General features: G+C 44.9%; 1 protein-coding gene across 7 annotated transcripts in view; it reads right to left on the bottom strand.

The window, feature by feature from the left end:
- Positions 1–18,945, bottom strand: part of Znf236 (zinc finger protein 236) — a 95,052-nt gene that overhangs the window by 9,986 nt on the left and 66,121 nt on the right. For 3 of the 7 annotated variants that reach the window (XM_052201486.1, XM_052201484.1, XM_052201488.1), the window contains 8 exons: positions 17,997–18,279; positions 16,561–16,664; positions 14,682–15,047; positions 13,910–14,055; positions 13,577–13,817; positions 12,556–12,738; positions 2,290–2,477; positions 661–792 (listed from right to left, as the gene is read on the bottom strand). In XM_052201486.1, the coding sequence (XP_052057446.1) occupies positions 661–792; positions 2,290–2,477; positions 12,556–12,738; positions 13,577–13,817; positions 13,910–14,055; positions 14,682–15,047; positions 16,561–16,664; positions 17,997–18,279 (1,643 nt within the window). Of the gene's footprint in view, positions 1–660; positions 793–2,289; positions 2,478–3,571; positions 3,654–12,555; positions 12,739–13,576; positions 13,818–13,909; positions 14,056–14,681; positions 15,048–16,560; positions 16,665–17,996; positions 18,280–18,945 lie in introns of those variants that run through there. The other 4 variants (XM_052201487.1, XM_052201485.1, XM_052201489.1 and 1 more) reach the window with 3 other exon arrangements.

Here is an 18,945-nt window from a genome sequence, read left to right as displayed (position 1 = left end):
ATATAATAAACAAGCAAGCAAACAAACAAGTCTTTGAAAAAGAAAAAGGTTTTATATCATATACATATATATATACATATATATACATATCTACACACATATGCATGCACGCAGGCAAAAACACAGGCAGAGATAAAAGAAGCAATAGATGCTTCAAGACAATGTAACAAAAAAACTAGTAAGTACTAGTAAAAAGCTGTAAGACTGAGCAGAGAGCCGGGTGGTGGTGGCGCACGCCTGTAATCCCAGCACTCTGGGAGGCAGAGGCAGGCAGATTTCTGAGTTCGAGGCCAGCCTGGTCTACAAAGTGAGTTCCAGGACAGCCAGGGCTATACAGAGAAACCCTGTCTCGAAAAAAACCAAATCCAAAACAAAACAAAACAAAAAACAAAAAAAGACTGAGCAGAGAGCAAACACCAATTTGAAAGAATATCAGCCAATGGTGATTGGTGGCCACACCTATCACTGACTGAAATCTGGGTGAACTGAAATCTGGGTGGGAGCCACCATTTGCAGACCCCCCCAAAGACCCCCAGAGTTCAGTACGTGTGCTCTGAGCCTGTCAGAGACTACACTTCCGAGGCTGCCCTCATTCACTAGAGCCCACATGGCCCTCTTGCACTATCCCGGTGCTGAGTGTGAGTTATGCAGTCGCCATACCTGGTAAGCGATTTCTTCCCCAGCAGCAGAGGAGGACTGTGGGGTGTGGCTCACTAGTATGACTTGTGGTGAGCCTGCTCCACCTTGGCCTGAGAGAGAGGGATCCGTGAGCAATGTTGGGAACTGCTGACCCTGGCAAAAGATAATTACTGTTTTAGATGTTTTCACATTATCAAACCATGCCACCTTTTTAAAAGACCTTTAGGGGTTGGTAATGTGGCTCAGTGGGTAATAGCATCTGCTACCAAGTCTAACAGACTAAGTTTGACCCACAAAGTAAAAGGAGATAACTGACTCTTAAAAGTTGTTCTCTGACATCCATATGAATGCTACATACAAGCCTAACACACACACACACACACACACACACACACACACACATTAAATAAGATAAGTAATTAAAAGAAAAACCTTTCATGACACAATCACTTTGGACAGCACCATCCACCATAGGACCCACAATCAAAGAGAAAGGAAATGCAGGCCCACTTGAAGCCAGGCAGAAGGTCCTAGTCACAGCAGCTGGAGAGTGGGAACTGCCCAGTGCTCATCAGCTTCTGCCTATGGAGATGGACTAAGGCGTGTTCATGCAAACGAGTAATATTGTGACCTAGCCCACAAAGAAATACTTTTCAGCAATAAAAAGGATGAAGTAGATACATGGTATGTAACACGGGTGCACCCTGGAAACCCATCCAAGAAAAGACGGCCATTCACAAAAGACCCCAAGATGTTTGACTCCACTCACATAAAGTAAACAGAGCAGACAAACCTGGAGAGAAGGGCAATGGTTGCAGAGGCTGTTAGTAAGATAAGGCCAATGCCAATTGTTAGCTTTCTCTACAGTCACCCAGCAGACAAGCCTATGGACACTTCTATGAGGACATTTCTAGACTAAGTTACTTGAAGAGGGAAAATTCACCTTAAATGTAGATGACACACCCCACTAGACTGAATAAAAACAAGGAAGCAAGACGTGCAGCAGGACTCTTGTCTCTCTGCTTTCTGACTAGGGTGTAATATAGCCAAGGTGAGGAACTGACACGGCACACAGGTGGATGGCCACTGTGATAGTTTGGATGAGAATGGGCCCCACAAGCAGACATATGTATCTGAAAGTTTGGTTCCCCATTGGTAAACTGTTTAGGAAGAATCAGGAGGTGTGGCCTTGTTAGAAGTTAGTCATTGGGGGTGGTGTGGAGTGGGCCTTGAGGGTTTAAAAACCTAGGCCAGGCCCAGACCTTTGGTGCGCTCTCTGTCTGTCTGTCTCTTGTCTCAGTATCTCTCTCTCTCTACCTGGGGGTCAGAATGTAAGGTTTTGGCTACTGTTCCAGCACCACACCTGCCTACTTGCTGCCACGCTCCCCACCATGACAGCCAAGTCTCTGAAACTGTAAGCAACCCTTCAACTAAATGCTTCTTTTATGAGCTGCTTTGGTTATGGTGTCTCTTCACAACAATACAAAGGTTAATAAGATAGCATCTAGGTCATAGTTTGAACCAGTTCATAATTTCTCCTTTTGATATTTAATATATTACTTTAATGAGAATACAAAACTAGATATTTAATAAAGAACAAATTGATGAAACCTTTTCAGAGGGTCCTGGCTGCTCTCTGCAGACACTCACCTGAGAGGTGATGTTCAGTGTAACTGTATCTAGCCCTCCAGACAGCATGCCCTGAGTATCTGCCAGAGTCAGCGTGACACTGGCATCAGCACCCACCCCTGATGAAGACATGACCAGGTTCTGGGCTGAAATGGCTGACGGCGACATCGGTGCGGTTGAAGGCAGGCTCCCACTCGAAGGATTAAGTTCTACAGAAGAAGCAAAACAAATAATCAGCAGTAAGTCGGGGTGTCCTGCCCAGGGCCTGGGAGCAGCATTCTGCAGGAGATCATCTGGAGCCGCTGCTGTCAATCCTCTGGCACCACAGTAAGGGAATCACAAATCTGATGCAAAACAAAGAGAGGCTTTCTTTGGTTTCTAAGTACATACAAGACAGCATACCCTGATTTCTTCAGGTGTGTCCAACCTTTTGCTTCTCCAAAATATCATTATCATCTGCAAACCTCATGCTTAAGAACCATGCAATTGAGTTTACAAAAAGGAAAAAAGAATCAGGTTTTAAGTAAATTCACAATTTTGTGTTGGTCTATATTCAAAGTTATCCTGTACCACATATAATTTTGCAAGTTAGAAATCCCTGATAGAAAAAATCCAGAAGATTGTAGATATGTCTCTGTCCCTTATCACTGCTAGCACTGTAGAAAGAAAACAAGGATTTCTAGGACCACAGACCACAGAAGAAAGGAAGCAGGTAGGAGCTGTGAAGCAACTGGTTACGGAGTTGGCTGGCCTCTTGTGCTACTTCCTCACGCTTAAGGTCCATGTTCTACAACACAGGCCAACAGAAGAAACCCACACTATACTAATTTGTTAGTATTGACATATCCAGCACCACACCTGCACTTTCTTTTGATGCACCAAAATCTTCAACTCTTTTCCCAAGCAGCCAATGCTGAGAAAAAGGAAGCTGTCCAGAGCAGAATAAGCAAAAGCAGACCAGCCCTTTCTTCCAGAAGCACACTCCTATGCCCTCCTGACAAGTGAGATGAGCAGGATTATCTGCATCCTTCAAGGGCAGTGAGCACACATGCACAGCCAGGTCTACCTACATGCTCTCTCACGCTGCACCCTGAACCTACAAACATATGCTCATCATTCTGGAGCAGTCCAGCAACAAGTACTGAGGACCCAAAGGAAACACTGAAGCTGAGTACATAACACTCTGCCCTTATAACCTGTAAAAAAGAAAACAGGCTTCTGCCAACACCTCTGTGACCTGGGTGACACCAATCCAGAGCCTCTTCTAGGAGTCAGGGGCCAACAGGAAAGCCAGGCTACTTACTTGTAAGTGGAGTTCTCCAAATACAAGGCCTCCATAGATCCACACTCGTGGAGTCCCCCAATGTGCTGCACAGACCTGGAACCTTCAAAAGCAGTATAACCATTAGGAGGCTAGGCTCGTGTGCACAGCAGCAGCCACTGCGGCTCCCTCCCTCCTGCTCCCATCTTGCACAGGGCTAATGCATCAGACAGGAGATGGGTCTGTGGAGGGCTGCCATGCACCAGCACTCCAGCTACAGAGCTCCCAGCAGCAGCACTCCCTGTACTACTCCACAGACCCGTGCTCATGCACAAGCGAACAGAAATGGAAGAAAAGAAAGGTCCTTGATGACAGGCAGAGTGAGGGTCAGTGTCACAGAGTAACTGCCTCAGAGCCCCAACGGGGTCATTCTTAGAAATGAGCAAAATGAAACTGACACTGCTCCTTACTACTTGATAGCCCAGAAATCACCCTCGCTCTGCCTGCTGAGGGAAAAGAACTTAAGGGCCTCTCCTCACCCACTAGTACTATGTACCTCACTGGCTACTGATGATCAGAAACAGAAAGCTCCAACACAACACAAGAAATCTAAGGAGAAAAATGAAAGTGCACTTGTTCAGGGAACAGCTTCAGATGATGCCACAGTTCATATTCAACACTGACAAAGCTGTCACTAGACAAATGCCTGCCAAGAAGAGCTACCCTGAGTATAGCAGAAAAGGACACACAGCTATAACAGGAAAGCAGAAACATTTTGCTTAAGAGTACAATTGGGGATAAGCTACAAATGGCTCTTGATTATTATATGTTAAAATCTCAAGAACAGGCAAATACAACTTAATATTCAAGAATCAGACTTTATTTCCTACTTATTTTTTCTAAAATGGCTGTTCCTCCAAGACACAACTTGACGTATTATTTGACTTCATGGTTATGATTCTAAAAGTTACTTTAAGAGGTACTAAGTAAGTCAGATGGAGCAGCACATGCCTATGACGCCAGCATACAGGAGACCAAAGGAGGAAGCCCCAGAGGTCAGTACCCAAAGGTAGCCTGGGCTACCTAACATCCTGTTTCCCAAACCAAAAGCCTAACAAAAAATGTGTTCTATGAAGTCATGCTTGTCAGTTGTTGGCCTTAATCCTCAGGCAAATGGAGTCCCATTCAGGAAGTCCTTTCCTACACCTGTATCATGTACGGTATAGCCTACTCTCTCCTATCCATACCACATCATGTAGGGTATAGCCTGTTTTCTTCTAGTGCTTTGTTTCAGGATCCATGTTTAGGTCTTTGATCTATTTCAGTTAGATCTATCGCTCTGCTGAGTGATAGATATGTGCACAATTTTATCCTTCTGCATGTGGGAATACATTTTCCCAGTGCCATTTCTTGAAGATGCTTTCTCTTCTCTATGTTTCAGCATCCTTACCATGTACTAAGTGGTTGAAGTTAAGTGTACTCATGTTTGGGTCTTCTTCAGCTCTCTTTCATTGGTCCACATGTCTGATTTTGTCCCAATATCTTGTTTTTATTGCTGTGTCTCTGAAATATATCTTCATAAAACTAATAATATATATATACAGCTAAAGAAATAATCAGCTAGGTAAAGAAGAAGCCCACAGAATAGGAAAGCACCTTTACCAGCTGTCTTCTGACAGAGGATTAATATTCAATATACATAAAGAACTTAAAAAGAGGTCCTCTGCCACCCCCTGCCCCCAAAAGACCCATGGGCCTGGGACCTGAACAGAGTTCTTAAAGGGGGGATGACTCAGAAATATCTTAAAAACTGTTCATCATTGCTATCAATTAGAGAAATACAAATCAAAAGAACTCTGAGATTTCATCTCATCCCAGGCAGAATGGCAAAGATCATCAAAGTAATCAATAATAAATGCTAGACAGGGCATTCAGTAAAGGACCCCTCACTTACTATTGGTGAGATTGCAAACTGGTACAGCTTCTCTGGAAATTAGTGAGAATTTTCAAAAAAGCTAAAAATAAACTACTGTATATCCAAACTGTAACATTCCTGGGCATATGCCCAAAGAGTTTCACATCCTAGTCCACAGACACTTGCTTGCCCATGCATCCTAATCCCAGAGAGACAAACACTGCACATTCTTGTTCATTCGCAGCTCCTAACTCCAAATCTTCTGATGTGAGCACATATCCTGGAATAAATACAAAAGCCAGGAAGGTAGAAAGGGAGCACAGACAGGGTGAGGGCTGGAGAGGACAACAGAGGACAGAAAGGTGGGAGGGGCTCCTTGGGGACAGGAAAGAGGGGCATGCAGAAGATGCTGGTGAACGGAACAGCAGGGTACAGGGATCTGAGGAAGGACATGGAAAAGGGGAGGGACGGGCTCTGCAGAACTCAAGAGTAAACAGAGAAGAGCTGTGAGAGGAAAATAGCAATAAGGACGTCTGAAAAAACCACAAGAAATCATACTATTAGCTATTTACCTTAAAACAGAAACCTATGATACATATAACTCTGTGTATAAATATATATGTGTGTGTGCAGTTTAAATGATCTCATCTGGGCTGGAAATGTTCCCTCCAAGAAGGAAGACCACCTTAAAAACAAAACAAAAACCCAATACTAGACATGAGTTATTGGTCAAGGATTTCCATGAGACTCCTTAAATAATGCTCTTGCCCTTGGCTGCCCCTCCCCCTCAGGAGACTGAAGGCACATCCCTATTGCTGAAGAGGTCTTATACTTCAAAATCAGGACCCAGAGGCTCCTGATCTGGATATGACTTGTATACCTCCCCGAGGCTCAGAAAATATTGTGAACGGGTGCAGGGAGGGAAGGGGAGTATAAGACTTTAAGACCCAGAGGATCAGGAAACTTGCTGAAAGATTGTATCTACTAGTACCAGAAGGTGACACACAAGCTTCTGAGAAAGGTAAGCAACCAATAGTCCTCCTCATGATGTTTATGAACCAGAGTCACTGGCCTGGCACAGTAGCCCTAAGAGAACAGTAGTGGCCATATACCTTGTACCAGCATCTCTCTAACTGGATTTAGTTAACTACTCAGTGCTAGTTAAGCCACAGATCTTGTAAGAGAGCTTCCACCCACCACTTTACTACAGCAGCATAATCCCTACCAGTGATCCAAGCGTTGATCCTTACACCCACAGTAAGTGTAGACCTCCCTGATCATCAAAGAAGCTTCTCTGCAACAGGCAAAGATCCCAGAAAACCACAACCAATCAAAATTCAGAGTTGTGGACAAAATACTACCACAAACAAGCCTTGGGAAACCTGGAGGAGAGGATGGAGAAACTGCAAGGGCTGGAGGATCAGGGAGTTTGTGAGAGATTGGGTCTATCAGTAATGTCAGAAGCTATGCCCACAATGTCCCACCAACACGACCCTAGACATAAGATGAATAATGACAACAATGGATAAGCCAAATGCATGGGGAAAAAACAAAACACAAAAACCTCATGAGGCCTATTCAAAGAACTACGGGTAACCAGGAATGCCGAGAGTGGGAGAAATAATCTTGTTCAGGGAAAAACACACCAATTAATTATCCAATAAAAATGGTCAGCCCTGATAGTATACAGGTGACATTATAAAGACTGCTCAGATTATAATCAGAAATACAGATGCACACATGCATGTGACAAATACAGAAATCACACAGATGCACACATGCATGTGACAAATACTGTAGCAGAGCATGGATTTACAGAGCACAGAAGGCTTAGAGGGAGACAAGGACAGGCAATGATGCAACTATACACTCAAACATAAAAGAAAAATGCTAATAAAAGCAGACACAGCTTTAGATATGTTGAATAAGGTCCTATATTCTATAAAGTATACTGTAATTATAAAACTTCAGAAGTAGTTTGGAAAATGAGCAAGTATTTGCCTCTGTTGTCAAAGTTGGGAAGTTGTGTTTTGAAACTGTTGGGAAATAATAGATTGTTCTCATATCTAAAGGTAACCTTATCCAGTATTAGCAAACAAAGAAATATCTTTATTTTCACTAAAAACGGAATGGCTGTCCTGGAACTCACCATAGACCAGGCTGGCCTCAAACTCAGAGATCTGCCTGCCTCTGCCTCCCAAGTGCTGGAACCAACGGTGTGTGCCTGAGCCTGACTCAATATGCAATACAGACAGAAGTCCTCAGAAAGCTGCCGGCCTTCTGCCTGCCATCTAGGGTTGAGAGGGCCGTAGCCCAGAGCAAAGGTGTAAAGCAGGATAGAATTCTCTAACTGTGAACGGTGCTCAGTTTACAAGCTCCTGACTCCATTCTGAGGAGGACTGCAGCTGTGGGTGAACTGAACCTCACCACCTGTCAGGCACCACACATCCAACATACACTGATACGTGATTTATTCCTGGAGGCGAAAGTGAGCTACTCTATAAATTTATTGGGTGAATTGAGGCCTTAGGGAGTACATAGGTATCTTAAAATAGTAACAGGGAAACAAGGCACAAGAACTTGTGGGAAACAACAAACAAAAGAAAGGGTCTAACTCTCACCTGGACCCCATAAAGTCACAGACACCTAACACAATGATGGCCTGGCCTCACAGCAGCCAGTCATCAGGTAGATACTCAGTGTACATGTCAGGGATCAACAAGCAGAGGACTCCTCAACTGACTGTGGACTTTTCAGGTTGGCTTGGTACCTGCACTAGGTGGCTCTGTGTCACCTGACACAAGTTAGAGGCATCTGAGAGGAGGAAGCCTCCATAGCATCCAGCTGTAGGGCATTTTCTTAATTAGTGATTGATAGGGGAGAGGCCAGCCCATTGTGAGTGGGGTCATTCCTGGGATGGTGTCTTGAGTTCTATAAGAAAGCAGGCTAAGCCATGGGCACCAAGCCAGTAAGCAGCACCACTCCATGGCCTGTCAGCTCCTGCCCCCAGGTTCCTGCCCTGGTTGCAATCCTGCCCTGATTTCCTTTGACAATGAACTGTTATGTTAAAGTATAAGTCAAACAAACCCTTTCCTCCCCAGGTGCTTTGGTCACAGTTTTTCCTCACAGCAACAGTAACCACTGCTGAAGCCAGTTCAGTCAACTATCTGCCTGCTCAACTGGATCAGGACCTGAACTTATTAGTTCCTGCTCTCAAAATCTGGTTCAGCTTTTACCTCACATCTGGAACAACTTCAGTGTCAAACCATGACCCTAGCAGCTCCCTTTTGGCTTTAGTCTGGTCTATTATCTTATAATAGACTTAAACTCTTTCTCAGCCCATAACTCTTCTGAAGCCTCTGTATTAACTTGTGTTAATCATTCTGTAAACCACATATATGCATATACAGATGCATGCTTTGTGATATGATAATATTAGTGATTAAGACTTGAGTAAAAACCTACATTCCCTGGGCGTGGTGACACACACCTGTAATCCCAGCACCTGGGAGGCAGAGGCAGGCTGATTTCTGAGTTCAAGACCAGCCTGGTCTACAGTGAGTTCCTGGACAGCCAGGACCACACAGAGAAACCCTTTCTCGAAAAACAAAAACAAAAACAAAAAAAACCAACCAAACAAACAAAAAAACACATTAACCCCCCCTACATTCTTCTGATCCAGGTTACCAGGATAGGCAGGACTATATGACAAAGTGCTGTCATTAAAATGGTATTGTGTATTTGTATATTTTGTCTCCAAATGTATTTGGTATTTGTGTATTTGTGTATCTGTTGTTATTTTTAAAATTCTAAAATTGCTGGGCAGAGGTGACACATGTCTTTAATCCTAGTACTTAGAAGGCATAAGAAGGTAGATCTCTGGGTTCAAGGCCACCCCTTGTCTACCAAGCAAGTTCCTGGACAGCTAGAGCTACACAGAGAAACCCTGTCTCAAAAATAAAAACAAAAATAAAAAACGTTCTGAAATTGAGGAAAGAAACAATGCGTTTACTGTTTCTGGCACAGTGCATAGTGACACTAAGCCTGCAAAGTATTATAATTATAGGCACATCACAATGCCCAGCCCCAAAATGCAGTCTAGTTCCTGAAATGGAACCCTAAGTGTAATTCAGACAGTCAGTTGGATGATGTTTTACTGGGACAAACACGCAAAAGAAAGTTTAGCTGAAGCAGACACAGGAGACTTGATGTTCTGCTAAAGCAAGCATGTGAAAGAATACATTATAAAGGTTTTTCTTGCTAACAACATGTACTGGTCCACTTTCCATCGAGTAGTTAAGCTGCATTTGTTGGGACACCATAAAAACTGGTGGTGTATGGCAGTTTCTTGCTAATTCTGCTTCTGTTTGGCAGTGTGATGTCAGCTGAGACAGGCATATATGCTAAAACAAAACATGTTTTGAGATGACACGTGGAAGACACTTGATGTTTGGAGAGTATACAAAGGACTTAATAAGCCAGGCAGTGGTGGCGCACGCCTATAATGCCAGCACTTGGGAAGCAAAGGCAGGCAGATTTCTGAGTTCGAGGCCAACCTGGTCTACAGAGTGAGTTCCAGGACAGCCAGGGCTACACAGAGAAACCCTGTCTCGAAAAACAAACAAACAAACAAACAAACAAACAAACAAAAAGACTTGATGGACAGTGATGGGAGCTGAGCTTGGCTTGCTTAGAGATCTAGCTGTGCAACACTTTTGAGTTCAACAATCTTCACTTTCCTGAGAGAGGCACAGCTGAGGCTAAGGCCTGGCTGTCTCTGCTAAATAGTGCCACGACTGCTGATTCTTGTTTGCTGTCCCAACTTTACCAAACTAGACTCTTGGTGTATCTGTGGCGTGTCTGCAAATGGACTGAGCTGCCACTGCTAACCTGTGAACTGAACTGCCAAATTCCAGACAACACAGACAGGGGTTGCCAAGGAACCATTTCTAAACAGGTCCACTTCCCCCATATCCTTTCTTTCCCACTGCCTCTAGTAGGTGGTGGGCTACAAGTCAGGTTAAAGAGGTTAAAGTGTTTAAGAACCATCATTAAGAAGTTCTGAGTAAGTTAAAGTTACAAGTTCCTTCATTTATGAAATTCTAGCTAGTTCTTTCCCTAGATATTATACTGTCTGTCACAGTTATTATAGACATTATAATGTCTGTGGTCACATGCCTGCCTAGTTTGATACAGCAATGCTGCCATTTCCACCTTCAGACTAGTCAGCTTTCAGACTCAGCAACGCCAAGCATCCTGTAATTGTGTCTTCCCACTGCTCACCAGCATGGCTGTCATGGTTGTTCCTAAAGAAACATCTGCTATCCGTTCAAAATCTGTGTGACTTAAATAACATTTTGCTCACCACATAACATACTGTGCATCATACAATGTGTAGATAGCACCTAGATGCTTTCAACAAGCGGCACACAAAACTCCAAGTAACAAGCAGAAACTGTCTCACATAGCAAACAAATATGGTCAGCTAGAGAAATATAGGAAACACAAAAGCAAAGAACTTGATTTCTAAGCTATAAGCAAGAATTCTGTGTATGATTTTAATAAGGCCTGGCATTTCTAACACTGAAACTAAGAATGTATAATCAAAAAAGGAGGGTTACCGAACCACAAGACCCAATGCTCACGTGCATCGCTGCAGCTACTCAGTCATGGCACATCTTTCAGAAGTAAGACCCTCCTGATTATAAAGCTTTTACTTTGTAATTTCATTATTCACAAGTTTTATCTCAGTTCCACTCATCTAAAAACCACAACCTTGGATTGACCAGACAGTTTGTTGCAATTAGTCCATGTATTCCAAATGAAATTTGGATGCTTCCTCCTTTACACCAGGAAGCAAGCAGGATCTCTGGTGAAATGTGCTTACTTGTAACTGCAGTACTGTGAGGTGGTCATGAGATCTTAAAGTCACTGCTGGATAACATCTGGGCTGGGGGTGAGTTTGCTCGCTAGCACTGTGCATCCTGGAGGCGATGCTTTGAACCAGAAATGACCCCCCAGGCTCACGTATTCCGCTCCTTCCTCCCTACTGGGTACGCTATTTGCAAAGGCTGTGAGCCTTTCGAGAGTGCAGCCTAGAAGAAGGCAGGTCACAGAGAAAAGTTTGAAAAGGTTACAGTTCGCCTGACCTGGTCAGGCCACTCTTCTCTGCTTCGTTTGCACAGAAAGATGAGACCTCTCCTGCCCCGCTGCTTGCTGCCATGCCTGACCTGTCATCATGGACTCTCCCCCCCAGAACCATAAACCCAGATAAACTTTTCCTTATAAGTTGCCTTGGTCATGGTTATTTTATCACAGCAACAACACAGAACTAATCTCCTGGGCACAGTGACGCCTACGGCGCTGAGGAGTCAAAAGGAGGATGATCAGAGATTCAACAGGGAGTTTAAGGCAGGCCTGGGCTACATAAAACGCTGGCTTTTTGTTTTTATTTTTTAAAAAAGACTTAGTTTCTACAAGAGGCTGAAGGCTGCAGAACAAGGACTCATGGGGACAAGACGTCCCAGGGCCATGCTGCACAAGCCAGAGGGCAGCATGTGAGTGAGGACGGACAGCACGGACAGCAAGGCGGGCTGACATTTTAGGCCAGTGACTAACATTAGGGTGACTTGTTAATGTCAAGTGTACTTTATTGCAAATAGTAGTCATCGATTTATTTATTGATGTTTTTCAATGTTCTACCCTATTTGTAACTTTCTACACAATCCTAGCAGTGTTCTAAAGATACAAAGGTGGGTGACAACATGGAGGGGTTTGGACCATTTCTTCTTGTGCACAGCTCGGATGAGTGGTATTTCTGTAGTATACAGAACAGGAACAAGCATCAGGAAGTTACCTGCTCTGGTCTCTGCTAAATAAAAACATATGGCAAAAGTAGTCAACTCTAAATATTAGTTACACCATCAACTCTACAAAACCAGAAAGTCATGTAACAAACCAGGTTTTGCTTCTGATAACCAGATTTCACTAGATTTGAACCTCTAGATAACTGAAATACAATGTCTTTATGCAAAACCAGCACTGAAAAAGACACATACAAGATGGCCTTAAGCTGTGGGCCGAAAGATGTCTACAGTGTGAACTTACTAACCAGAGATGGTCAGCGTGATCTCCTGTGGAGAGCCTGAGGATGAAGAGGCGGTGGGGCCGGCGGCCTGGGCCAGGACCTGGCTGAGACTGGAGTTGTTGATGGTCAGGGTGATCTCGTGCGGGCCCGTTGACGTGGACACTAGGCCTTGTGAAGTCATCACTTGAGTGAGATCCTGTGTCCCTGCTCATCATGACAAAGCAAATAACTGAGACCTAATGCACACACTTCTCCAGCTCTACAGGAGAGCATCTTAGTTAAAGCATTATTGTTAAAGGGCAAAGATTCAGATAAATTATCAATCATTTCTAATTAATATATCCAAAAGGATAAAACTTGCCATAGAGTTCACAGGCTCTGGGTCTGATTCCCCAGCACACAAAAAAGAAAAAAATATAGGATAGGATAGGATAGGAGAGGAGAGGAGAGGAGAGGAGAGGAGAGGAGAGGAGAGGAGAGGAGAGGAGAGGAGAGGAGAGGAGAGGAGAGGAGAGGAAGAGAGAGAGAGAGAGAAAGAGAGAGAGAAGAAAGGGAAGGGAGGGGAGGGGAGGGGAAGGGGAAGGGGAAGGGGAGGGAAGGGAAGGGAGAGGAGGGGAGGAGAGGGGAGGGGGGAGGGGAGGGGAAAGGAGGGGGAGGGAAGGGGAGGGAAGGGAAGGGAAGGGGAGGGGAGGGAAGAGAAGGGAAGGGAAGAGAAGGGGAGGGGAGGGAAGAGAAGGGAAGGGGAAGGGAAGGAAGGAGAAGGGGAAGGGGAAGGGGAAGGGGAAGGGGAGGGGGAAGGGGAAGGGGAGGGGAGGAACAAGGGTAAGTGAGATGATGAAATCAAAGGCCAGTGAGCAAAGCGTTCTAATAACAGTAAAATGAAATGAATGATCATCACTGAAACCAAGGACATGGGATGATTTTTGCTTTGTTGATATGCTTTACAAGAAATGAAAAATATCACTACACTGACCTAAAACCACATGTTACCATGAGCAACAAAATGAACTCCCAAGTTTTGCAGTCAGAGTGCACTGGCACTTACCGTTGCTGCTGGTGGTCAGCACAGAGTCCTGTTCAGAAAGTGGGCCAATGGTCAGATTGGCAGAGGTCACTGTGGGCTGTAACGACAGGCCTGAGATAGGCTGGATGACAACACTGGCTGGGACGGTGCTGTCTGACGACTGAAGAGAACTGTTCTGGGAGGTTGTGCCAGACTCCCCTGTGACTGGCTGAGCAAGCAGGCTGCCCTGTTGTAGTGTTTGCTGTAAAATGCTCGGATCAATCTGTAAAGCAACAAATTCTCAAGGTGAAGGTGCTCTGCTTCCATGTGGTTTAGACAATGTCAAAGCACAGAAAACCATGGCAGTCACCATACCTGCAAGGTGATATTGTTGATGCTGGAGGCATCGATTCCAGAGATCTGAACATTTGGTCCAACCAAGTTAGCAGCCAGCTGTAACTGGATACCTTCCAAAGTGGCCAAACTTCCATCAGTCAAAGACACTGTCAAGTCCCCACCAGCTGGTCAGAGAATGAGAAACAAGAGGACTTAATTTAATACTGTAAATTGCTTAAAATCCGAAAGAATTCACTTTTTCCACAGAGATTTTAGAACACAAAAATTGTACATGTTATGTTATGTTATGTTACAGAATATAAATTTTTTACTACACATGTCTGTATTATCTGCCTATAACAAAACAACCACCGTGAAATAAATAATCTTACCCATTTCAAACAGCAGAAAACAGACTAAAAAAGACTGCTGACTTGCCCACAGTTTAATATAACAGCAGCCATTGAGTGGCAGTCTGGTTGTCTCATGTCGCAAGCAGAGACATAGAAGGAGACCCACAGGATGTCAGACAGGAGCAAGAACTGTGGCACTTATAAGTATACGAACCCAGTGGTGTACGTTTCATGCCTTTTACGCATATACAAGCAATAACCACAGGATAACTCCGCTAGATTAAAGCCATGGGAATGCTGACTCAGAGGGAGGATGCTCAGACTCACTGAAGCAGAAGCTTATCAAAGCACACGTGTTAGAGCAGATACCGTGGGAGACGCAATGGGAACACAACTCTCCTTACTGCCCTCTGAGGGTCTTGCTACGGGAACAGAGAAGACACACGCTGGTTTCCTACCTGAGACAGAGGCAGGGAGGATAGCCTGGCCCACCAGGCCTTGCTGAAGCATATTCTGATCAAATTGCCCCGTGAGAACAGAGTTGTTCATGATGAACACATTGGGGTCTGTGGAAGAGGAGTTGAGAAGGTTCACAGACTGGAGACTTTCTGATGAGCTTCGTGTGACAGGTTTCCTGGCCTTCTTTGGGTCGGATTTGTAATGAAACTGCATATGAGTCTTCCTTCGCCCAGAAGTACGGAAGCGTAGCTCACAATGAGGACATTTGAAAGGCTTTGCTCCTGTGTGTAGACGCATGTGTACCTTCAGACTTCCCTTTGTAGAGAAGGCGTTGCTGCAGACATGACAGCTGAACAGCTTCTGGCCTAAAAGAACAGCAGGAAGAATGAGCAGGAGTTAGGGACAAGCTAAGCTCACAGACAGTATGACATACCACCCTAGCTTCACACAGCAAAGTGCATTAGGCTCCCAACCAAGAATGCCATGACAACAGATAACAGCAGAGACCTACTCACACCTGTCTAGAGTCTGCACAACCCTCTAAGACTGTGTCCTGAAATCATCATATTCCACTTGGAAGAATGTGCACAGGGAACATCCTGAGCCCACAGGCAAGCCCTGTGTCTAGCGTTCTATACCACCCACCGCTCTGGATCTTCTCATTATCACCTACATGATAAAAGCCACCAAGGCACAAATCCTGTGCCACTGACAGATCCTGAAAGAACTCAGGATCAGACAGCTAGGAAATAAGTATTGCTTTTTGCCAGAAATGATCAGGCAGACTCAGAGGCTACAGTAAATCTGTGATCCTATACTGCTCCGGGGTCTCCAGAAAGAGAAAACACCTTTCTTACCTATGTAGCCTAAGCTCAACTCCCACCCCAGCCGTGGTCGGAATAGCTTTGCTAACCACAAGGAACACCACCAGGCACCTAGCACGTGACCACAATGGACTAGACTTGGAAGCAAGTACAGCTAGTCCATGCACCCTCAGCAAGTTTATACTACAACATAAAGGACAGACACTGGGAACCTGATGAAACAACAGGAAACTGTCTGAGGGATTCTTAATAGGTGAGTTCATCTCTGACTAGTTGCCAATAATGACCCATCAGGAGAGAATGATAGAACTTTACATAAATGCATAAAGGTCCATCTGTAGATATTTGTTCATCTTCTGACTCAAACATTTGGAATCTGGAACTTGACAATGCTGCCTAGTAGACAACAGCAGCGATGGCTAGCATTGCCTGGGGAGCCTTTTACGCTCGACATGCAAACACACTTCCGCTAGCCATGTCCTAGTGCAAGTACAATCTCCATGGAGTTGGGAAGAGTGTGCTGCTATTAGCCTCCTGTCACACAGGATCCTGTGGCTTAGAGAAGATGCCTTACAACTGCAGAACTCAAACAACAAAAGTTTATGCTTTTTAACTACAACTGATCTTCAGATCCAAAAATCAAATCACATGATGAAAAGAGCCAAGAAAACAAGACACTGTTTTCCCCTTGATAACATTTTTCTCCTCACATAAAAAGATAATCTGGTAACTGTCAAGAGAATTTCCAAACATCAGAAAAATGAATCTCTGTAGCCCAAATGAGACGGGCAGGGACCTTGTGAAAGGAGAGTGGAGAGTGAATAAGAAGAGATAATTCATAATTTCATTCTCGAGATGTTTTACCCCTGCTCCATTCAAAAACGCCATTTTCCTCACATAGGGAGGGAGGGAGGGAGGGAGGGAGGGAGGGAGAAATCTTTATGTCTATATTTTCATGGTTCCTAATTTTGAGTTCTCTATAATTTTGAAACATTTGTGCAAAAAGCATTACGACAGACCCTCAGGCATCTGCACTGCTGAGGGTGCTCCTTACCTGTGTGGGTCTTCACGTGGCAATCTAGTGTGGACTTCACTGTAAAGCTCTTCCCACATTCATCACACTTATATGGCTTTTCTCCAGTATGGATTCTAACGTGCCTATTTAAAAAGCATTTCTAATTAAAGGATTTTATTTTGAACTACATATATATTTTAAACTTTTAAGATTCACCGCATAACAAAATGTGCAGTCCACACACATATCATGCCCCGTCTAAAGACTCACAGCTTTACTGGTTACTGAGGTATTGGATGAGTCTTACCTGCTGGCTCCAGTATCTCCTAGAGCCAAACTTAGTATCCTGACTGCAAACTGGATAATGGCATCTGGTAGGGCTTGCTTCCTCCCACTCTACACAGCCCTGGAGCTCCTCCACCTTCTCTTGAGTTCAGGGTCTATAATGGCTTCAATAGGAATGGCCCCAGACTCACATGTGTGAATGTTTGGCCCAAAGGGAATGGCACTATTTATTAGGAGGTGTGGCCTTGATGGAGTGGGTGTGCTTTCTTGAAGGAAGTAAGTCACTGTGGCTTTGAGGACTCAGAAGCTCAAGCCAGTTCATTCCCTGCTCCTTGTGATCTGGATGTAGAACTCTCAGCTCCTTCTCCAGCACCATGTCTGCCTGCATGTGGCCATGCTTCCCAACATGATGATAATGAACTAAACCTCTGAAACTGTAAGCCAGCTCCAATTAAACTCTTTATAAGAGTTGCTGTGATCATGTGACTCTTCACAGCAATGGAAACCTCACTATGACAGAGTTCCAGGTTCCTCACCATTCTGCCACACTCCATCCCGCATGTCCATCATCAGTCAGCTGCTTGACTGTGACATCTGCTGGCCGTTAGTCTGTCCTGTGTCCTCACCCTGATGCCCAGTCCAGATAGAAAATATCTGCTGGACAAGCGCTCTGTGTCCCTCAATTCAGTCGGTTCATGTTCTACTTCTATCACAACCATACAGAAAAATGCACGAGCAGTGCAGTTCCTGTGACTGTGCTACGTGAGCTCACAAGTTGATGCAGGCACAACTTCACAGCAATGGAAACCTCACTATGACAGAGTTCCAGGTTCCTCACCATTCTGCCACACTCCATCCCGCATGTCCATCATCAGTCAGCTGCTTGACTGTGACATCTGCTGGCCGTTAGTCTGTCCTGTGTCCTCACCCTGATGCCCAGTCCAGATAGAAAATATCTGCTGGACAAGCGCTCTGTGTCCCTCAATTCAGTCGGTTCATGTTCTACTTCTATCACAACCATACAGAAAAATGCACGAGCAGTGCAGTTCCTGTGACTGTGCTACGTGAGCTCACAAGTTGATGCAGGCTTAGAACCACACACCCACAGGTAACTTCCCACACTAGAGTGAAAAGCACTCAAGTACACGTTCAAGTCTGCAAGCACTGCAGAAGAGTGGCAGCAGCCTCACCTCACCAGGTCACTGGGCTTCTTGAAGCTCTTAGGACAGTAAGAGCAGCAGTTGGCATGCTTGGGCTCAGCCTCGAGCTCGGCGTGCTTGTCCTTCATCTCACTGATCCGGTCCTTCTCTGCAGCTGACTGCACCAGGACCTTCTCAGACACTGTGGCACTCTCCTGGGGCTGAATTTTGGCCAGCTGGGCTGTCTCCTCCTCTGTGAAAGTAATGACCTCAGGACGAGGCTTTCTTGATGCACTTCTGTCAGAATTTTCTTCATCTTCCTCAACACATGTGTCTATAAGTAAAAGGGGTACAAAATCCACAATAAAAATCAAGTTTCAACACAAGCAAATAAAGCATGTAAGGTTAGAGTTAGCAAGTCACATTTCAGGCAGCAAACAGCTGCTTTTCCATTTAGGGCTAATGAGAACTCATCTATCTGATCAGAAAGAAGGAAGACAAGCAAGAGAGGCACCAGAGGAGACCACTGTGGAGAAAGGGCACACACACCCACACACACACACACATTCTCATTCATTCTCTCTCTCTCTCTCTCATTACAGGATTATAGGAATAAATTCCAGCTTCTTGAGAAGACCAAACTGCAACGAAACTCTAAAAATAGCCAGAGGTGATGGAGCATGCTTTTAATCCCAGCACTTAAGGCAGAGGCAGGTGGATCTCTGTAAATTCAAGGCCAGCCTGGTCTACAATGTGAGTTCCAGAAACACTGTCTCAAAGAAAAGGAAGGAAGGAAGGAAGGAAGGAAGGAAGGAAGGAAGGAAGGAAGGAAGGGAGGGAGGGAGGGAGGGAGGGAGGGAGGGAGGGAGGGAGGGAGGGAGGGAGGGAGAGGGAGGGAGGGAGGGAGGGAGGGAGGGAGAGGGAGGGAGGGAGGGAGGGAGGGAGGGAGGGGGAGGGAAGAAGGGAAGGGAGGGAGGGGAGGGAGGAAAGGAAGGAAGGA

Source organism: Apodemus sylvaticus, chromosome 13 (genome assembly GCF_947179515.1).
Source record: "Apodemus sylvaticus chromosome 13, mApoSyl1.1, whole genome shotgun sequence".
Classification (NCBI taxonomy): Eukaryota; Metazoa; Chordata; class Mammalia; order Rodentia; family Muridae; genus Apodemus; species Apodemus sylvaticus.
The sequence above is the reverse complement of the archived record's forward strand: the minus strand, read 5'-3'. Positions and strand labels throughout refer to the sequence as shown.